Raw genomic sequence first — 21,635 nt, 5'->3', positions numbered from 1 at the left:
TGACAGCAATAGATAGTAGATACTGTGATTATCTAATTTGGATTGCAGCTACCGAAATATGTTGTTGCCGGATAAATAAATAGCACTGTGATAAATAATTATGATCACGTTTTTGGGATTTTATTCTCAAGAAGAAACTAATTCTAGAAAAAAGTTTCTAATAGAGCTCTTATTTCTAAAAAAACAATTGTTAAAGAAAAGGGTTTTGGAGCTCTTTGCCAATCGCAATTGAAGCAGCAAGCTGCTCATGCCATATGTCTAAAAAATAATTGTTAAAGAAAAGGGTTTTGGAGTACGTCAGTATTCATATACATATGACAAGACATTGCAATTATCGGAGAAATTGAGAAGCAAAAACTGGAATCCAACAACACAAAACGGCAATTGAAGCAGCAGGCTGCTCGTGCCGTGACAAATACAAAAGAAGAAGGGCATACAACTCTTAGGAAAATCATTATAGCATAAAGCAACTCAAACTGAAGGGGGGAAATCAAATGCAAGCACTAGTTCATAATATCGGGCATACATCTTAGGAAAATCATAACATAAAGCAACTAATTAATACTACTAAGTACTAAGATAGGACGGTAGGACTGCATGCCAAAATAACACTTCTAAGATAAAGATAGGACGGTAGGACTGCATACCAAAATAACACATAGGACGCTAGGACTGCATGCCAAATTAACACTACTAAGTTAAAGATAGGAAGCTAGGAAGGCATGCCCAAGCTAGAATTGTCGATCTTCTCAGATCCTCCTTCCATGCGCAGCCTCATAAGTTGATCCTCCTCAGTTCCTCCTTCCATGTGCAGCCCTCACAAGTTCAGTCAACACCAAGGGGTAGCTCTCCACCAGATGATTGTAGCCCTCGGTCGTCAGGACCGCATCAAGAGTTTCAGGCGACCTGGCAATGAAATCAACACACTTGGCCTTAAGCAGCGAGCAGTTGTGCTGCTCGGCTAGAGCCAGCGTCGTCGCAACCGTGTCAATGCTGATACCACCAGGGAGCTTGCTTCCACAGATCAGCTTCAGCCTGTCAAGCCCGTACCTGTGAAATTTGCAGGAGTGCTTATATTGTATAAAGATCATAATTTTTTTTGAAAGGTCACCGGGGGGATGAACTATCCCCACCTGAATTATAAACATCGTAATTTCGTTGCATCCATACTGAAATTCGCAATAATACGCGTTCAGAAAGATAAGACATACCTGTCGGCAGCTGCGAGCAAGTGCTGAGCCATAGCCGCCACTTCAGGCTCCTGATCAAGCTCTGGAGCCCAATCGGTGTAGATGAAGTGAAGCATGGCCTTGAAGACATCTGCGTCTATGTCCTCGATCCTGACACTCTCGGAGCTCCTCTCGTTCATGCCACCGAAGACCTCGCGGCAAGAATGGCTTTGTGCGCGAGAATACACTCGCCAGACTCGAGCACAAATGTGACGTCTGCTCCCCATTGGCCCCGCCAAAGCTCACCGAAGTGCCGTTCCAGATCAGAGGGTGGCACTGGCAGTGGCGGCGCTTCCGTATTAACTGGGACGACTATATCAGTCAGTTCTTTGAGCACAGTGATGGTGCACTGTGTAAAAGAGAATAGAGAGGAATGAGATGTATTGCATTGTGGTGTTCAGGTTACATATATAGGAGTCGGGGCGGCATGCAAGCCAAGCCCGCAGGCTTACACAAGTGGACTAGCATAACATGCGCTACATAAGTGGACAAGCATAATATACGCTAACACTCCCCCGCAGTCGGAGCGAAAGCTTCGCGGACGTTCAGGCTGGATCGAAATTCCTGGAAGACAAAGTTCGGGAGGCCCTTGGTGAATATGTCGGAGTACTACGACGTCGTCAGGACGTGAAGGATGCGGACTTGTCCAAGAGCAACACGATCCCGAACAAAATGCAGGTCGATCTCTATGTGCTTCGTACGTTGGTGCTGAACCGGATTGTTGGAGAGGTAGACAACACTAATGTTGTCACAATAAACCAAAGTAGCACGGTGAAGGGGGTGGCAAAGCTCGTCAAGAAGCTGGCGCAGCCACGAAGCTTCAGCAACACCGTTCGCTACGGCCCGATATTCCGCCTCAGCGCTGGAATGGGAGACAGTCGGTTGGTGCTTGGAGGACCAGGAAACCAAGTTGTCACCAAGGAATACTGCATAGCCGGATGTCGATCTCTGAGTATCAGGACAACCGGCCCAATCGGCATCAGAATAGACAACGAGCTCCTCTGGTGGTGAGCGGTGAAGAGTCAGGCCATGTGACAGGGTGCCTTGAAGATAGCGCAGGATGCGCTTCAGTGCAGCAAGGTGAGGCTCCTTGGGATCATGTATATACGGACATATCTGTTGAACTGCAAAGGCGATATCTAGTCGCGTGAATGTCAAATATTGCAGAGCACTAGCAAGGCTGCGATAATGAGTCGGATCATCAACAGGGGGACCATCACCTGACAGTTTGGAGTGCGAGTCGACAGGGGTGCTGCTAGGCTTGCAAGCACTCATACCGGCGCGCTCCAAAATATCAAGAGTGTACTGCCACTGGGAGAGAAACAGGGTGTCAGCACCGCGGGTGACAGAGACTCTAAGGAAGTGATGAAGTTGACCCATATCAGTCATAGAAAACTCTTGCTGAAGAGCTGCAATAATTTGTCGAAGAAGGCCTGGAGATGATGCAGTCAGAACAATATCATCGACATATAATAGGAGATATACCACATCAGAACCCTGTGATAGGTGAACAGCGACGTGTCTGACTTGGCCTCAACAAATCTGAGGAAAAGGAGGTGAGAGGCAAACCGGTTGTGCCATGCACGGGGCGCCTGCTTCAATCCATAGAGCGACTTGTTCAACCGACAGACATGATCCGGATGAGAGGGATCTATAAAACCAGAGAGCTGACACAGTAAACAGTTCTGTGAGAGTACCATGCACAAAGGCATTTTTTACGTCCAATTGATGAATGGGCCAATCATGAGAGAGTGCCACTGAAAGTACTGCTCGAACTGTGGCCGGTTTGACAACCGGGCTCAAGGTCTCAGCAAAATCAATACTTGGGCGTTGAGTGAAATCCCGCAGAACTCATCGGGCTTTATAACGATCAAGAGAGGCATCAGCATGGAGCTTGTGTCGAAAAATCCATTTGCCCGTGACCAGATTCTCATCGGGCGGACGGGGAACGAGCGTCCAGGTGTTATTGGAGAGGAGACCATCGAACTCGGCCTGCATTGCACCACCCGGAGCGGGCGAGGAGCCGCCAGGGGCACCGGACTTGTCCCCACGACCGCGGCGGCGATTGTTGTTGTAGTTGTGTCGTGGATCGCCAGGGTTGGTGTTGGAGGAAGACGCAGACGACGGACCAGCTGGGCGTGATGGCTGGGGCCCAGTTGGACCGGTTGGTCGCGGCGGCGGCGTGGCCACCATAGCCGCGGGCGGCGACGGCAGCGCGGCATCGAGGTCGATTTCCTCCAGCTGCAGGTGGGTGCGGGCTTCAGCGAACGTGGGGAACGGGCGATGCATCTTCAAGTTCGACACCATGTGCCGGAATTTGCCATTGTGGCCGCGGAGGAGAGCGAGAACCATCTGCCGATCGCCGATCGGATCGCCGAACTCGCCCAGTGAGGCAGCCATGGATTCAAGGCGGCGGCAATAATCTCTGATGGACATGGAGCCTTGACGGAGGCTGCGAAACTCAGTCTCAAGGAGAAGTGCACGGGACTCACTGTGGCTAAGGAACTCGCCCTCAAGGAACCTCCAGGCGCCGCGAGCGTTGAATGAATGGAGCATCAGGGACTGGAGCAGCTCGTTGGAGACGGTGCCCTAGAGCCACGTGAAGACCGTGCAGTCCATCTGCACCCAGATAGGGCGGTCCGGCATGGCGTCATCGGAGAGGACGTGGGGAGTCAGGGCATACTTGCCGAGCACCACGAGGAACAGGCCGCGCCATTTGCTGAAGTTCTTGGCGGCCGACTCCAGGGTGACCGGGATCAAGGCCTTGATGTTGACAACGGCAGTGGCCTGCGCCCAAAGCGCTTCGTGGGCAGCCTCGTGCTTGTCGAGGGCGGCCGCGCGCTGGCGAGCGAGCTCGGCGAGGCGTGCAGTCTCTTCGGCGCGGCGCTGTTCCTCAGCCGACGTAGCGGCTGCGGCATCATCATCACTGGCCATGGGAGGGCTTGGCGCGGCTGCGACTTGGCGAGTGGGTCGGCGGCAAGTGCAGGCGAGCAGAAGGGAGGGGCGCCGGCAATCGGAGCAGCGGCTGCCTGGCGAGGTGCAGCGGCAGGCAGGCGCTCGGGTCAGCGGCGGCGCGTGGAGTAGCGGCGTGTGCGAGCGGGTCAGAGCGCGATCTCGCGTGATTGGATCGGCGCGATGACGAGCAGCTGCAACGCACGCGCGAGTAGGTCAGCGCAGGGAGGAGCGGCTGGTAGGCGCTCGATCCGTGCGATCGGATCCTACGCTGGGGTGCCCACGATCAGGTGCATGCATGCGGAAGCGGAAAATAAAAAGGAAAGGCTAGGAATTGGCGAAAGATACCATGTAAGAGAGAATAGAGAGGAATGAGATGTATTTCATTACGGTGTACAGGTTATATATAGCCGGCGCTTAAAAGTAGTTATTTTAAAAGTTCATGAAACTGACGAGTAATAGTTGAGGGACCGAACCGGCTATTTTAAAGTCTGTTACAGAAATGAAAAATTTAAGTGGTGCATTCAACATCTTACAGCAATAGATAGTAGATACTGTGGTTATCTAGTTCGGATCGCAGCTACCGAAATATTTTATTGCCGGATAAAAAAATAGCACTGTACTAAGTTTTTGGATTTTATTCTCAAGAAGAGACTAATTCTAGAAAAAAAAGTTTCTAATAGTGCTCTTATTTCTAAAAAACAATTGTTAAAGAAAAGGGTTTTCGAGCTCTTTGCCAATCCCAATTGAAGCAGCAAGCTGCTCATGCCATATGTCTACGTCAGTATACATATATGACAAGACATTGCAATTGTCGGAGAAATTGAGAAGCAAAAAAAGGAATCCCACAACACAAAACGGCAATTGAAGCAGCAGGCTGTTCGTGTCGTGACAAATGCAAAAGAAGAAGGGCATCCGACTCTTAGGAAAATCATTATATCATAAAGCAACTCAAACTAAAGGGGGGAAATGAAATGCAAGCACTAGTTCATCGTAATATCGTCGTCTTAGGAACATCAAAACATAAAAGCAACTAATTAACACTACTGAGGATAGGACGCTAGGACTGCATGCCAAAATAACACTTCTTAGATAGAGATAGGACGCTGGGAGTGCATGCCAAATTAACACTAAGATAGAGATAGGACGCTAGCTAGGACTGCATGTCAAATTAACACTACTAAGATAAAGATAGGACTGCATATGCCAAAGCTAGAATCGTCGATCCTCCTCAGTTCCTCCTTCCATGCGCAGCCCTCAGAAGTTCAGTCAATACCAAGGGGCAGCTCGCCACCAGATGATTGTAGCCCTCGGTCGCCAGGACCGCATCAAGAGTTTCAGGCGACCTGGCAATGAAATCAACACACTTGGCCTTAAGCAGCGAGCACTTGTTCTGCTCAGCTAGAGCCAACGTCGTCGCGACCGTGTCAATGCTGATGCCACCAGCGAGCTTGCCTTCACAGATCAGCTTAAGCCTGTCAAGCCCGTACCTGCGAAAATACTGATTAGTTGCATCCATAATAATGAAATTTGGATTGATTCGTTCAGCAAAAATAGACATACCTGTCAGCAGCTGCGAGTAAGTGCTGAGCCATAGCCATCGCCATTTCAGGCTTCTCATCAAGCTCCGGAGCCCTGTCGGTGTAGATGAAGTGAAGCATGACCTTGAAGACATCAGCGTCCATGTCCTCGATCCTGACACTCTGGGAGCTCCTCTCATTCATGCCACCAAAGAACTCGGCCATGAAGACAGGAGACCTTGCAGCAAGAATGATTTTGTGCGCGAGAAAACGCTCGCCAGACTCCAGCTCAAATGTGACGTCTGCTCCCCTCTGGCCCTGCCAGAGCTCACCGAAGTGCCGCTCCAGATCAGAGGGTGGCAGTGGCGGCGGCGCCTCTGTATTAGCTGGGACGACTATATCAGGCAGTTCTTTGAGCACAGTGATGGTGCACTGCACGGTCAATGAATCATTCACAAGATAACCTGATGGTATATCATATCTTCTCGTCAAGGTAACTGTACATCCGTCGCGACTAGGAAATACATGGGACGAACTCTTCTCAGCAGAAGGATCAAGACGATGGCTCGTATCTACAAGCCGGCAGCTTAGATTCACTTTCAACTTCTTCCTCTGGGGTTCACCAAGAAGAATGAGATTTACAGCTACCAAACGGTCGAAGTTGCTTTCGTAGTTGGGATACAAACGGACCTCCCACTCGTGGCCATCGACGATCCATTTGAATTTGATGTACTCAGAGTACCCCATGGCATCGGTGGCGCAATAGCCGTCGATCTTCAGCAGCTGCACCTTGCGTACGGCCTCCGTGAGGACAGTGCGGCCATGTTCCATGGCGGAGGCCTGAAGGAGGCTCATCGAAAAATGTTTCGAGTTCAGCGAAAAAATCAAACAGATAATTGAAGTTGAATGAAAATCTGGGGGACGCGGGGTTACCTTCACCCCGTCCGGCGCCGGCGTCCCGGCGAGGACTGGACCGTCGGTGTGCGGTGAGAACGAGAGATCGACGGCCGCCGGACCGTCGGTGTGCGGCGCAGGTCAGTGTTGACCGGCAAGTGACGAGGAATCGATCTGGGCGTTGTCGTCAACTCGTCAATGGGGGGAAAGCAGCGGGAGTGGGGAACTCCAACGTCAAAAGTTTTCTTTTTTTTAAAAAAAAAGAACCAACGTCAAAAGTAGAGTGCGTCGCACATGGCTCCCCCAAAGCAACAAAAGTAGAGTACTCCGGCTCTGCTGCCAAAGCATTTTCGAAAGGCGACATAAGTGTACGCCGTGACGTTTAAAATTTATCCACGAATCTATAACTAATATAACGGAGATTTCAAATTTATCCACCAATCCATACTCCTTCCGTCTAAAAAAAATGCAATTCTCGATTTTCGAGAAGTCAAACAATTTAAACTTTAACTAAATTTATATACAAAATACTAACATTTATAATATAAAATAAGTATCTTTAGATTAGTTATAGAATATATTTTTTGAATAAATTTATTTTAAGACATAAATGCTAATATTATTCACTCTACACGTTGAATGGATCTTAGCCGTCATCCTGGGCTGGGGCGTTACAAATGGTATTCAGAGCCAATTCTCGCGGTTTCACGGACATATGGCTCGGGAGCTCGGACAGGTTGCGTTTGGCACTTGGGCCGGGGAGCTGGGAATATGGACGTGGCCAAGAGAGTCGATCCTGGACATTTGTCCCGTTTGAATAGGTTGGTTCGGCCCTCGACGAGGACGTCAAGTCGTAAGGGTGGGTGTATGTCAGACCCCGTTAATGGGCCAAGTTGGGCCGGTCTGGTGGGCTGGGCCGAATTACCGAGTCCTGTAGCGATAAGGTGATGCGAGCACTGTAGCATCATGGAACACTGTAGCTCGGGAAATTTAGTCCCACACTGGAACCTGAAGGGATACCGAACCAACTTAAAAGTCTCGGTCTGGGAAGCTAAAAAACTCCGGTTCGAATCTTTTGCGTGAAGCGAGGACGAAAGCGTAAGAGAGTTAATTAGCAGGTGTTGTGTAGAGTGGATTTTAGCCGTCTTCCCGAGTTGGGGCGTTACAAATGGTAATCAGAGCCAACTCTCGCGGTTTCACTGATATATGGCTCGGGAGCTCGGATAGGTTGCGCATGGCTCTATAAGAGCATGGCACTTAGGCCGAGGAGCTGGGAATATAAACGTGGGCCAGGAGAGTCGATCCTGGACATTTGTCCCGTTTGGGTAGGTTGGTTCGGCCCTCGAATATAAACGTGGGCCAGGAGAGTCGATCCTGGACATTTGTCCCGTTTGGGTAGGTTGGTTCGGCCCTCGACGAGGACGTCGAGTCCTAAAGGTGGGGTGTATGTGAGACCTCGCTAATGGGCCAAGTTGAGCCGGTCTGGTGGGCTGGGCCGAATTACCGAGTTCTGTAGCGATTAGGTGATGCGAGACACTGTAGCATCGCGGAACACTATAGCTCGTGAAATTTAGTCTCACACCGGAACCTGAAGGGATAGCGAACCAACTTAAAAGTCTCGGTCGGGGAAACAATTAACTCCGGTTCGAACCTTTTGCGCGAAGCGAGGACGAAAGCGCAAGAGTGTTAATTAGTGGGTGCGGTCCATTCAACGTGTAGAGTGGATCTTAGTCGTCATCCCGGGCTGGGGCGTTACAAATCACCACTCTTATTCTTCTCGCTTTGAGTTTAGAGTTGCAAAACCTTTGTTAACGTTACACCGCTTATGTCATGTTCTAATAGCCAGTCCTCATTCACACCTGTGCATATGGCTCCCCTGTCACCTTTCAAACTCATAACATGTGAACATAATACTCAGAGCTCCCCATGAGATCGGTGGCACAATAGCCGTCGAGCCTGAGCAGCCGCACCGAGCGCACAGCCTCACTGAGGTTCGTGTGGCCATGTTCCATGGTGGAGCGAGGCCTGAAGGAGGGTGGTTTGGTTTGAGAAGGGTCAAGGTAGAGGAAGACAAGGTCAATGGCACTGCTAGCTCCTACTTTGAGTTTCAGCTGCTACTTTATATCAAGCGCTTCTCTCCTCCGACTGTTTATATATATACGACGCTGCACTTAAAACTGACGACTGTTGGGTGAAGAGGCACGCCGAGTAGTATTCGACTTTGGAACTTGGGAAGGAATAATGACCGAATTGATCGAGGCGATCACTGATCAGTCAATGCAGCAGGAATAGAAGGCCATCCGTCGCCGTCGCCGGCTCACCGCTCATCTGTTAACCACTGCGATTAATCACGAAACTTGTGTGCTTCGTTTCCTTTTGTCTCCCACACGCAGCGCTCCAACAGCATGAGTCCCATTACTCACGCGCCTAAGAAAAATTATGTCAAAACATAAAAGCAACTAATTAACACTACTGAGGATAGGACGCTAGGACTGCATGCCAAAATAACACTTCTTAGATAGAGATAGGACGCTGGGAGTGCATGCCAAATTAACACTAAGATAGAGATAGGACGCTAGCTAGGACTGCATGTCAAATTAACACTACTAAGATAAAGATAGGACTGCATATGCCAAAGCTAGAATCGTCGATCCTCCTCAGTTCCTCCTTCCATGCGCAGCCCTCAGAAGTTCAGTCAATACCAAGGGGCAGCTCGCCACCAGATGATTGTAGCCCTCGGTCGCCAGGACCGCATCAAGAGTTTCAGGCGACCTGGCAATGAAATCAACACACTTGGCCTTAAGCAGCGAGCACTTGTTCTGCTCAGCTAGAGCCAACGTCGTCGCGACCGTGTCAATGCTGATGCCACCAGCGAGCTTGCCTTCACAGATCAGCTTAAGCCTGTCAAGCCCGTACCTGCGAAAATACTGATTAGTTGCATCCATAATAATGAAATTTGGATTGATTCGTTCAGCAAAAATAGACATACCTGTCAGCAGCTGCGAGTAAGTGCTGAGTCATAGCCATCGCCATGTCAGGCTCCTCATCAAGCTCCGGAGCCCTGTCGGTGTAGATGAAGTGAAGAGCTTTACAGCTACCAAACGGGAGTAGTAACTTTCGTACCAGTTGGGATAGAAACGGACCTCCCACTCGTGGCCATCGATGTTCCATTTGGATTTGATGTAGTCAGATTCCTCCATGGCACCGGTAGCGGAATAGCCGTCGATCTTGAGCAGCTGCACCTTGCGTACGGCCTCCGTGAGGACAGTGCGGCCATGTTCCATGGCGGGGGCCTGAAGGAGGGTGGTTTGGTTTGGGAATGGGTCAAGGAAGCCAAACGCTAGATCTATTGCAGTGCTACTACGAATTTGAGCTACTACGTGAAGCGCTTCTCCCTCCCCTCCCGGAGGAGTATTTATATACGGCTGCACTTAAAACTGGCGACTGCTCCGGTGAAGAGGCACGCCGAGTATTCGACCTGGAACTAGGAAATAAATGACCGAATCGAAGTGATCAGTCAATGCAGCAGGAATGGAATGCCATCCGTCGCCGGGCCACCGCTCACCTGCGTACAAATTACAATTAATAACTTGCGCCCTTTCTTCTTCCTAGACACCGTTTCAACTGCATGAGTGCCATTATTCACGTGTTTAAAGACAATAACGCTTGGAATTTCAAAGATCCACAATGCAATTTTACTGGTTGTGTTGTGAACTTGTGATTAGATCATTAGATGCGGTAGTTATGTAGGAGTATGTATCCGTGCTCTAGTACATGCTAGAATTTCAAGAGATACAAATGTTAGTTATCGTTTTATAGTTCTGACTAATAAAGAATCATTTATATTAATTTGTATGTTTTTCTCTTTATTTATGTTTTTAGAATAATAGACATAATAGATACTAAATAGTCTATATCTAGTTATTACTCTCTCTGTTCCAAATTATAAGTCGCTTTGATTTTTTTGGTACATCCATTTTGTTATGCATCTAGATATAATAATATGTCTAGATACATAGCAAAATGGATTAAATAAAAAAGTCAAAGCGACTTATAATTTGAAATGAAGTGAGTATAAGCTTATTAATTACTTTTTTTTGCAAGAGACAGATATATATGTTTTTCATCCATATTTATATTTTTTTTTGCATGGCACTTCTTGATATTTTAAACATGCAATTAGTTTGAAATCTTGTCATTAACTATGATGACTCTTGTTGCATCACATATCTGGTGAAGTAATGAAATCTAAATTTTGAATTTTTAAATTTTATTCTTATTGACTAGTACAGACTTTTTTATCCTTAGGTTAAGTTGAAACTCTTATGCTTATTGTATCTTTTATTAACTCTTTTTTTTACGCTTTTTAAAATAAGGATTTTAGGTCGTAGAGTACATCCTTAAATACTATAATAGCATAAGCAATCATTTAAAACCTCCATCATGTCACTTAAGATAAATGATATAGCTTGAGGTGAGACCTTGGATGGGGCAGCAAATTAAATTACCAATATTGATATGACATAATATTTTAGTCAAAATGTATAAAATCATTTTAAATGACAACTTATAAACTTGATTATAATGAAGTATTAATATAAATTAAAGTGAATTATCAGTATTATTGATATGTGGTTTGTTAAGTGACCTCCTCCTTGTCCGACGGTGAGCGACAACTCAGATCCGCCCGCCCAAGCCATCGGCAGAGGCCACGACAATGGAGGTCGCCCCTCTCACATAGCTATTTAAAACGATGGTTTAGTTTCTTCCTCATGGTTTTGCATATGTGGCAGAGGAATCGATGTGGAAATAATACTCGTGCGTGTTCATTTGGCGCGTGATCGCACAAGTGATGTGTTGGTGGACGTTGAGGGGCAGTGAAGGGATGGCAGCACGAGGATTGAGCTTTAGGAGAATTTATTGCTCAGTGAGTATAAACTACATAGATATAGTACATTCGGTGACAAAATACAACTCATAACTTGGACGTAGAGTGCCGAGCTTGGCCAACAAAGGAGGAGGGCTAATACGATATCAGATGTAAGGGGAGGGGGAAGATTAATATTTATAGTCAGTTAAAGTGGTAAAACTAAGACATCTATTAAGAAATTTTGGAATTGCTAGCGCCCGGACGTCCCGACGGACGCCCGCGGCCGCTGGCCTGCTGCGCTGCTTGCCCGCGTGGCACCATGGGGACCGCCCTCACCCGCCTCGCTTCCCGTGCGTATATGGGGACCGCCTACGGCCGTGGGACCACCTCCACTTGCGCTCGCTTCCCTCACCTGCTCGCAACATGTGCAGCATACTGATCTACTTTTGCAACATCTAGATGAAACATATGCAACATACGTCAAAAACAGATGAAACACTTATAACATACGTCTGAAACACCTGCAAAAACACCTAAAAACACTTGAAAATCATTGCAAGCATACGCAACATCGAGATAAAACACTTGCAACATATATGTAAAACATATGCAACATCCAGATAAACGCACTGCAACATACGTTTGAAAAAACAGATGAAACATTGGGAACAGACACTTGCAACATACGTGTGTAACAACTGCAACATATGTAACATCCCGATCTACTTTTGCAACATCCACATGAAACACTTGAAACATACATCTGAAACAACTGAAACACTTGAAACATAGGCTTGCAACATGTCTAAAAAATGCCTGAAACACTTAAACACAGCATCGTTGGCAGCCATGGCCTACCTGGTGGGGAGCTACAATGACTAGCAAGCTTGGATCAGGAGGACGTCGAGAACAACAACCCAACGTACACCTCCGCTGCCGGACTTCCCTTCCTGTTGTGGTGTCTTTGGATGGCCGTAGGAGACGATGTCCAGGTCGGTGACGACCTCCTGGTGACCATAAATTTTTCATGCGAACTTCCAACATATGCATTTGGGTTGTCTTGATGAGATCCATATATATACAATGATGAAGTCTAATATATAATTTGACAAACTTTCCTAGCTAGATTTGAAAAACCGGTGGGCGGCTTGCTCACTTTCCCTGCTACTCTCCCCTTTTAGTTGTCAACACCACCCTTGTTTTAACGACGGCAACAGTATTCGGAAGAACTCAGAATTCACCATCTCTTGTTTGGACCCAACCACAGAAATAGACACTGCTGGGATGACCGGGTCAGGGTGGCAGCGCCGTGAGTGCAGGCACGAGGGCCTTGGTCGGTGGGAGCACAGCTAGCATGCCGGAGCGACTGGGCGAGGATGGTGGCGGCGATGCTCTCATGACCCGAGCGGATAGAGCTGGGAGAGCAGCAGTAACAGTGTTTCACTGGGCTGACTTGGTTCACGCTGCAATTCTATTACGGGCCTATCCATCCAAACATGAAACAACGGTTCCTTTCACGCTGTGAACCGATGGCGGGCTTAAATGCCGAACCAAACAGTTCAACTGCAATCTCCACCTCCATCCATCATTCCATCAGATGGCTCCCCAGTTTACAACTACACAAATCTCATCCCAGCATTGCTGGCTTGGCCGTGTTCGTTGTCCAACTCCAGTCGCCTTTCGTCTCGCTCCAACGAGGCAGCCAGCGCTGCTTGGTCACCGCGGTTGATGTGCCATCCAGTGCGCCGTCGATGAGCCAGGCGCCCGAGCCTGCTACAAACCTTCATGTGGAGGGCAGGTAGGATGCACGACTACGTCCACGTGTGCAAGTGCAACTACTTCACCTGCTTCCTCCGTGCCAACGGCAGGCATCGCTTTGGCTGCTTGGCACAAGGGTCCACCATGATGCACTGGACGGTTGAGGCTGTCCCACCGAGCCTAACGCTGCTACTCCTTCCACTTCAACCTCCGTTGAGCTCGCCATTTCTCCTTGAAAATCCTCACCTCCTCACTGTCATTGCGTCAACGAGTTATTTGGAACACTAATCAGCATGGATGTTTCTTCTTCTTTTCTCGAACAGGCATTATGCCAGTATTTCATTAAGCAGAGGTGAAACAGAGTTTTACAGATAGTGAACGCAGTCCTGCTAGCGAGTCACAAGCAGGGACAAACGCACACAAGCACGCCCGACATACTGTAAAGGACTATACGGCCAAACTATTTTTGTGACCGCTGTGCAAGCAAAACAGCTAAGTTAGCGTAACCCGCTAGCAGCCACTCGTCGAGCTCCTCAAGAATCAAGCTACTCATCAAGGATGTTTCTTCCATGCGTCGATTTTTTTTTTTTTTGCAACAACTGCTCGATTTGATTATTGCATTCTCCTAGGCACGGTCCTTGCATTTTTCGCTGCCAACATCTCAAGTTTTCGCTAGGGGGGTCTGAGCGTCCATCTCAACATCTCAACATTTTATGTTCACTAATCAAGCATTTTTCGCTGCCAACATCAGTACACTAGGGTTGGTCTAAGTGTCCATATGCAACTCTTCTGATCCTCTAGGGCGCCGCTAAGGCGTGTTGTATTAAACTTTTTTTTTATCTTAATATAAAGACGCGCAAACCTTTTGCGTGATCGAGAAAAAAAAAGTTACTAACTGTTCACTTCTTCTAAAACAAAGACTCATCCTGTTAGATCTTCCTGACAAGTTCGCTGAAAAAATAAGTCGAAACACTATTCTAGCTGATTTGTTGTGAGAGAAAAATACTGTTCCGGCTGAAAAAACAGGCTGAAAAGTATGGATTATAAGACACACGAACATGGCCTATTAGTTGTTCGAAAGTTCTAATTATGTGCCCATGCAGTTATTGCATCACATCAATCCTGTTTAACTTACCATTTCCTACCCCTTACCCACAAATTATTGTCTATTCTAGACTGCGGTAACTTCTCAAATTTCTCTGTAAAATTCGTCAACCTGTATCGGGTAGTGGCATGTGTGAAGTTTTGGTTATCTGAGAACTTGAGATCATGATTGGAGTTCTTTAACAAAGTCTTGGTCATTTCATCTGGATCACAATGATTGTTCAGATTTCCAGGAGATATTCCCAAGAATTTTATATAATGATTATTCAGATTTCTGGGAGATATTTCCAAGAATTTTATCTCTGAACATCAAGACAACTATGCAAAATTCATATCATCACATCCTTACCAATGGAATTTGAAGGTTCTCATGGAATTGTTATTCCTCTTTGTCCAAAAATACTAAACCACCTCCAACCACCTGGCAATAAACTTCTGACTTGCTAGGTGAGTTTCTAAGAGGAGTAGGTCTTACCTGGTTCTTCAATTATTCACTCATGTAATCATTATTCAGTTTTATCCAAAAATACTAAATGACGTCCATCGATCTGATAGTGAGCAACTCCTAACTTGCTAGGAAAGCTTTCAATAGTGTTTACCTATTTATTCAAATTTCTTTTTCAGTCCATATATATAAAAAGTTGTAAGAAAAATGGACCCTAGGCTCATTTACTTTAGATTTTGGTGTTTCATGACCAACACAACTAAATTGGACTAATAAATTTGCAAGTGATTGTTTTGTAGTTCAATAGGATGCAAGATGTGACTTGGACAAAGGTGACGTGGTGATCTGATGATTAACACCTCAAAGAAGACCTTAGGAGCACAAGAGAAGACCTAAGATATCAAGCAAAGTTCATGCACGAAGATAGAAACCAAGCCGCACGCAAGATCATGAAGAAACGAGCTCACAAAGGTGACCGGACGTTGGAGAAAAGCGACCGGACGCTCCGATCAGGCTCGGCAACAGCAGCAGCGACCGGATGCTGGTGGCAAACCGACCGGACGCAGGACAGCAGCGTCCGATCGAGTACAGAGAGGTTCTAGAGCAGCGAATTTGCGACCGGACACGTCCGGTGGCATGTGACCGGACGCTGGCAGCGTCCGATCAGTGGATCATGGCTCCAACGGTCGAGACGACCGAACACGTCCGGTCAGGACGTGATCAGCGTCCGATCAGTAGCAGAAAAGCGGGATTTCATCCCTAACGGTTACTTTCTCAGTGGGGCTTATAAATACAACCCCCAACCAGACAAATGAGAGGAGTGGAATTGAGGAAACATATCTAGGGTGTTGATACACCATTTTAGTGATTTCCACTTGCATAGTGCTTAGTGTTTTATTAGGTGATTAATGTAGGTGCTTTGCGAAGTGCTTAGGTTGATTAGACCACTGCTTATGCGCTTACTCTAGGTTTAGGCCTAGTGTTTAGTGAGGTTTGCATACCTCTTACCACTCGATGCTTGCGCGCACCATTGTTGTACATCAGAGGGGCTTGTAGTCTTGCGAGATCACACCAACAGCGTTTGTGGTGTGGCTGCCACTGTATACTGGAGGGAACAAGGCCCGTGGCATTTCGATCGGAAGCTTGATAGTGAAGACGGCGGGGAGCATCCGGGAGAGCCTTGCCGGAAGGCACGTCAGAGATCCACTTGCGCGTGGGGAAGGCCCGAGGCTATCCATGGAGTTACCCGACCGGGAGCTTGGCCCTTGCGAGGGATTCCTTGCGAGGGGCTCCAACGAGGACTAGGGGGAAGCTTGCGTGCTTCTTGATACCTCGGTGAAAATACCGAAGTTGTCGACGGGAGTTTGCATATCTCTACCTTGCTCATTAGCTTCCGCATTTACATTAATTGTATTACTCCTTTTGTGGTAGAGATAGCAACATACTAGCAAAACCATAGTTGTACATTTAGATACTTTATATTTTGCATAGGTTTTGCTAAGGTTAGAAAAAGAGGCCATAGTTTAGAATTAAAATTTTAAGTTGCCTAATTCATCCCCTCCTCTTAGGCGTCACGGTCCCTTTCAATTGGTATCAGAGCTGGTTGGCTCAATTTGGACCTTTGGCTTAACCGCCATTGAGCCGATGCTATTTAGAGTGGTTGGGATGGATACCTCTAGACCTCCGCACTTTGATAGCACTAACTTCTCCTATTATAAAGCTAGAATGGCTTGCTACCTTGAGGCGGTTGATTTAGGTGTTTGGAGAGTCACTCGTGATGGGATGAAACCCATTAAGAATCCCGAAAAACACACAGAGTGATAAAAAAGAAATGCACTTCAATGCTAGAGCTAAAAATTGCTTGTTTGAATCTTTTAGTATGGATGTGTTTAACCAAGTGTTCACTTTAAATACGGCACATGAAATTTGGTTAAAACTTCAAGAGCTCCTTGACGGCACATCTAATGTTCGTGAGCAAAAACATTGTCTAGCTAAACAAAATTATGATTCCTTTACAATGAATAATGATGAGTTTGTTCGTGATATGTATTCTTGTTTGAATCTAATTATCAATAAGCTCCATTCAATAGGACTAACAAAGCTAGATGATGCGGACATCGTAAGAAAGATCATCTCCATGCTACCACAAAAGAAATATGCAAGCATCATCACCATCCTTCACAATATGGAGAACTTGAGCACCATGACCCCCGCCATAGTCATTGGCAAGATAGTGGCATTTGAAATGTCACGCAAGATAGGTCAAGAAGAAGCCTCCTCATCAAGCAAAGGCAAAGCTCTCGCATGTGGCGAGAAAAAGAAGATGAAGGGCAAGCAATTTGAGACAAGCTCAAGCTCAAGCTCCTCAAGTGAAGAAGAAGAAGAAGAAGAAGATGATGATGATGATGATGACTCAAGTGATGATGATCAATCTTCCTCCTCCACCTCCAACCTTGATGAAGAATGAATCAAACTAATCAACAAGGTGGAGAAGATAATCCAAAAGCTCAATGTTAAGGGTGTGCCCATCCAAATCTAAGATCTCATTTTCACAAATCAAAGAAATGAACAAAGAAAGAGAGGATGCTATGGATGCGGCGAGTTAGGGTACTTTGTGGAAGCTTGTCCAAATTAGCCCACGACCAAGAAAAAGAAGAAGGCATGCAAGAAACAAGCCCTCATATCAATAAGGACATGGGATGATTCTTCAAGTGAAGAAGAACTCCATCACAAGAGGCGAGGGCGCAAGCACTCATCATCAAGCTCTTCTCGTGTGTGCCTTATGGCACGAGGTAACAAAAGCTCATCCTCTAGTGAGAGTGATAGTGATGATGATATGCCTTCTTATGAAGAAATTATGCAACAAAACCTTAATTATGCTAAAGTTTGCACTAGTCAACAAAAGAAGCTCGGAAAAATAAAAGAAAAGCTAGATAGTTCACAAGAAGCATACAAAACTTTGCTTGAACAATATGAGAATTTTGCTAATCTTAATGTTCAACTATCTACTAAAATTGAGTAACTTGAGGCTAGTGCAACAACAAATGCATGCACAATCAATAATGAGCAACTTGTAAAGAAAAATGAAAAATTAAAAGAAAAGTTAGCTAGCTCACAAGATGCATATAAAAGTTTGCTTGCTAAAATGGAAACCATGTACAAACATTGTGATGAGCTAACTAATAAAGTCGCTAATCTTGAAGTCGTTAGTACAACTCCCACTAAGGCATCTAAAAGGAAAAGTTCTAACATGTCTAAAAAGGATGCCTCTACTTCTTGTAATGATTTATGTTTAGACTCACCTTTGTGCAACTAAGTTTGTGTTGAAAAAGTTGTTGTAGATACATGCACACAAGAGGTTGCAAAGGAGATTGAGCAACTCAAGCAAGAAGTAGCTCGCCTCACCAAGGACTTGACTCAAGTGAAAGGCAAGGTGAAGCAAGCCCAACTTCATCAAGATAACACCGTCAAGGGAGTGAAGAAGCTTGATGAAGGACAAACCGTGGTTTGCTATGTGTGCCACAAGGAAGGCCACAAGTCCTATGAGTGCAAGGTGAAGAATGGGGGAGGAGCAAAGAAGAAAGAGAAGAAGCAAACAAGCAAGCTCTCCAACACCTACACCAACAAGGTGGACAAGAAGGCCTCCACACCTTATCTCTTGAAGAAGAAGAAAAATGACAAGGTGGTGGCCATCAAGGTGAACAAGCAAACCAACAATGGGGCCAAACGCTTTTGGGTGCCAAAGGAAATCATTTCCAACATAAAGAGCACCAAGAAGGTTTGGATCCTGAAAGGGAAGTGAGAAGTCCTATGGACTTTGGGAATTTAGAGACTTGGCAAAGTGTGGATGTATTTCATGGGGTGCATCATGATAGACAATGACATTGCTAAGTGGGTTAGTGAATACTATGGACCCAAATTCCCCTTCCCATGTTAGGTAACTAGATTTAATTTATTTTAATTGGTATTAGATTTGATTTTTCCTACAATTGGTATCTTTTAGCATCTAGTTACTCTTCATGCCTAGGTTTGCATTTGCATTCTTATATATTTTGTCATGCATACACTAGGTATTTCATATGGTAGGCTTGCTCGGTTTCATTCTTATTCCTTGGAGCAATCCTACATGGTTTAAAATTATTTAGGAGCATGGCACATAGCTTGTCTTACAATTGTTCATCTAATATGTGCCAAAGTCCAAATTGTAGATAATCTCTCCCTGATATCACCTTTGAAAATGACTCACATTCATATGATGTCATCTTTCAAGTGGTTTTTTTTTTCTAAAATCAATGTGCACGTTTCCTACAAGTATTCCACACTTGTGTGCATAAATTTAGGGGGAGGTTACTCTACAAGTTAGATACTTTAAGACTAACACCTTTTCAAGCTTATCATATGTGTAGTAGTCTCATTGCAAGGAAAATAGAGTCCCCAGAGATAAGCATCATACTTCAAATATCCACCGCCTATTGCAAGTGGTAGAAATCAAATTGGTTTTCACATGTGGTATTTCTAAACCGATATCATCATGTTGATTTCATTTTGATATTTATATGTTTTCTCCATGCATTATATAGACTAAATTTCCTTGTGCAATAATTTACCAATTATGCATATGCTTTGCCTTCTACCATATGTATGCATATATTTAGGGGGAGCTTAATCTATATAATGTGAGAGTCAAATTTTGTGACCTATTCCACTCTACACATAAATTATCACAAAGTTTGACCCTCCCTTGTGCTACTAATATCTTCCTTTTTGGTGTTTGATTTCAAAGGGGTAGAATTTAGAGGACCAAAAGCAATCATTAATTTGTAATAATGGTCCGAGAAAGGGAGGATAGTGGATTATGGATTAGCCTATGTAATAGGAAAAATTTATAGAAAGCAAGGCTTAAATCCATAATACCACATAGGGACATTTGCAAGGGCAAGATAAGTTTTTATGTAGTCTTACAAGTAGTATCTTTTAGCATCATATAACCTTACCCCTTGCATTGCATCCTAGCAAGTAGATAGGTTTTTAATTCATTTTTTATTTGCTTGCTTTGGTCGTGTTGTCATCAATCACCAAAAAGGGAGAGATTGTAAGGAAAATGGACCCTAGGCCCATTTACTTTAGATTTTTGTGTTTGATGACCAACACAACCAAATTGGACTAATGATTTTGTAAGTGATTATTTTGTAGTTCAATAGGATGCAAGATGTGACTAGGACAGAGGTGACATGGTGATCTGATGATCAACACCTCAAAGAAGACCTTAGGAGCAAAAGAGAAGACCTAAGATATCAAGCAAAGTTCAAGCACGAAGATAGGAACCAAGCCACATGCAAGATCACGAAGAAATGAGCTCACAAAGGTGACCGGACGCTGGAGAAAAGCGACCGGATGCTCCGATCAGGAGGCTCGACAACAGCAGCAGCGATCGGACACTAGACCGGACGCTGGCGGCAAACCGACCGGACACAGGACAGCAGCATCCAATCGAGTACAGAGAGGTTCCAGAGCAGCGAATTTACGACCGAACACATCTGGTGGCATGTGACCGGACACTGGCAGCGTCCGATCAGTGGATCGCAGCTCTAATGGTCGGGACGACCAGACGCGTCCAGTCAGGACGTGATCAGTGTCCGATCAATAGCAGAAAAGCAGGATTTCATCCCTAACAGCTACTTTCTCAGTGGGGCTTATAAATACAACCCCCAACCGGTCAAATGAGAGGAGTGGAGTTGAGGAAACATATCTAGGGTATTGATACACCATTTTAGTGATCTCCACTTGCATAGTGCTTAGTGTTTTATTAGGTGATTAACGTAGGTGCTTTGCGAAGTGCTTAGGTTGATTAGACCACCGCTTATGCGCTTGCTCTGGGTTTAGGCCTAGTGTTTAGTGAGGTTTGCATACCTCTTACCACTCAGTGCTTATGCGCACCATTGTTGTACATCGGAGGGGCTTGTAGTCTTGCGAGATCACACCAACAACGTTTGTGGTATTGCCACCACTGTGTACCGGAGGAAACAAGGCCCGCGGCATTTTGGCCGGAAGCTTGATAGTGAAGACGGCGGGGAGCATCCGGGAGAGGTTTGCCGGAAGGCACGTCGGAGACCCACTTGCACGTGGGGAAGGCCCGAGGCTATCCACGGAGTTACCCGACCGGGGGCTTGGCCCTTGCGAGGGATTCCTTGTGAGGGGCTCCAACGAGGACTAGGGGGAAGCTTGCGTGCTTCTCGATACCTCAGTAAAAATAACGAAGTCGTCGATGGGAGTTTGCATATCTCTACCTTGCTTATTAGCTTCCGCATTTACATTGATTGTATTACTCCTTTTGTGGTAGAGATAGCAACACACTAGCAAAACCATATTTGTACATTTAGATAGTTTATATTTTGCATAGGTTTTGCTAAGGTTAGAAAAAGAGACCATAGTTTAGAATTAGAATTTTAAGTTGCCTAATTCACCCCCCTCTTAGGCGTCACGATCCCTTTCAAAAGTGACTGGACTGCATCATGGCACTATTTTTTTTTCGGCTCACTATCAGCATGAGCAGCAAACAATTGAGAAGTGTTACGGCATGGACGGGTACGATGGGGAGATCGTAGGACACTAGTAGAGAAATGACTTTTGATCCACTTCAAAATTTGGCTTTAGTCCCGGTATTTTTCGCGCCCAGGACTAGAGAAACCTTTAGTCCCGGTTGGTAGCTCCAACTGGGACTAAAGGTCCCTGCCCAATGACTATTGCGGCAGGCTTTTGCTGCAGGGGACCTTTAGTCCCGGTTGGAGTTATCAACCGGGACTAAAGGTTAACTTTTACTCCCGGTTGGTCCCTCCAACCAGGAGTAAAAGTTTAGTCCCGGC

The 21,635-nt window shown here is 45.8% G+C and overlaps 3 protein-coding genes across 4 annotated transcripts; all 3 read right to left on the bottom strand.

Annotated features, from left to right (window-relative positions):
* Window positions 1-523: 523 nt before the first annotated feature.
* On the bottom strand, window positions 524-2,366 carry LOC136519406 (BTB/POZ and MATH domain-containing protein 1-like). The gene is made up of 2 exons (XM_066512812.1): window positions 1,212-2,366; window positions 524-1,050 (listed from the first exon to the last, which is right to left on the bottom strand). The coding sequence occupies exons 1-2, from the start codon at window positions 1,454-1,456 to the stop codon at window positions 792-794; spliced, it is 504 nt and encodes a 167-aa protein (XP_066368909.1). The 5' UTR covers window positions 1,457-2,366; the 3' UTR covers window positions 524-791.
* LOC136524401 (uncharacterized mitochondrial protein AtMg00810-like) lies at window positions 1,839-3,665 on the bottom strand. The gene is made up of 2 exons (XM_066517797.1): window positions 3,359-3,665; window positions 1,839-2,662 (listed from the first exon to the last, which is right to left on the bottom strand). The coding sequence occupies exons 1-2, from the start codon at window positions 3,663-3,665 to the stop codon at window positions 1,839-1,841; spliced, it is 1,131 nt and encodes a 376-aa protein (XP_066373894.1).
* Window positions 3,666-5,114: 1,449 nt separating this feature from the next.
* On the bottom strand, window positions 5,115-6,772 carry LOC136521413 (BTB/POZ and MATH domain-containing protein 1-like). Of its 2 annotated transcripts, none has more exons than XM_066515152.1 (3): window positions 6,635-6,772; window positions 5,745-6,541; window positions 5,115-5,671 (listed from the first exon to the last, which is right to left on the bottom strand). In XM_066515152.1, exons 2-3 carry the CDS (start codon window positions 6,530-6,532, stop codon window positions 5,413-5,415), a joined length of 1,047 nt encoding a protein of 348 aa, XP_066371249.1. In that variant the 5' UTR covers window positions 6,533-6,541; window positions 6,635-6,772; the 3' UTR covers window positions 5,115-5,412. The 2 variants fall into 2 exon arrangements, with proteins under 2 accessions (XP_066371249.1, XP_066371250.1); XM_066515153.1 differs by having other exon boundaries at window positions 5,115-5,527.
* Between the last annotated feature and the right edge of the window lie 14,863 nt (window positions 6,773-21,635).

Source organism: Miscanthus floridulus, chromosome 18 (assembly GCF_019320115.1).
Source record: "Miscanthus floridulus cultivar M001 chromosome 18, ASM1932011v1, whole genome shotgun sequence".
Lineage (NCBI taxonomy): Eukaryota > Viridiplantae > Streptophyta > Magnoliopsida > Poales > Poaceae > Miscanthus > Miscanthus floridulus.
This window is presented reverse-complemented; position numbering and strand designations above follow the sequence as displayed.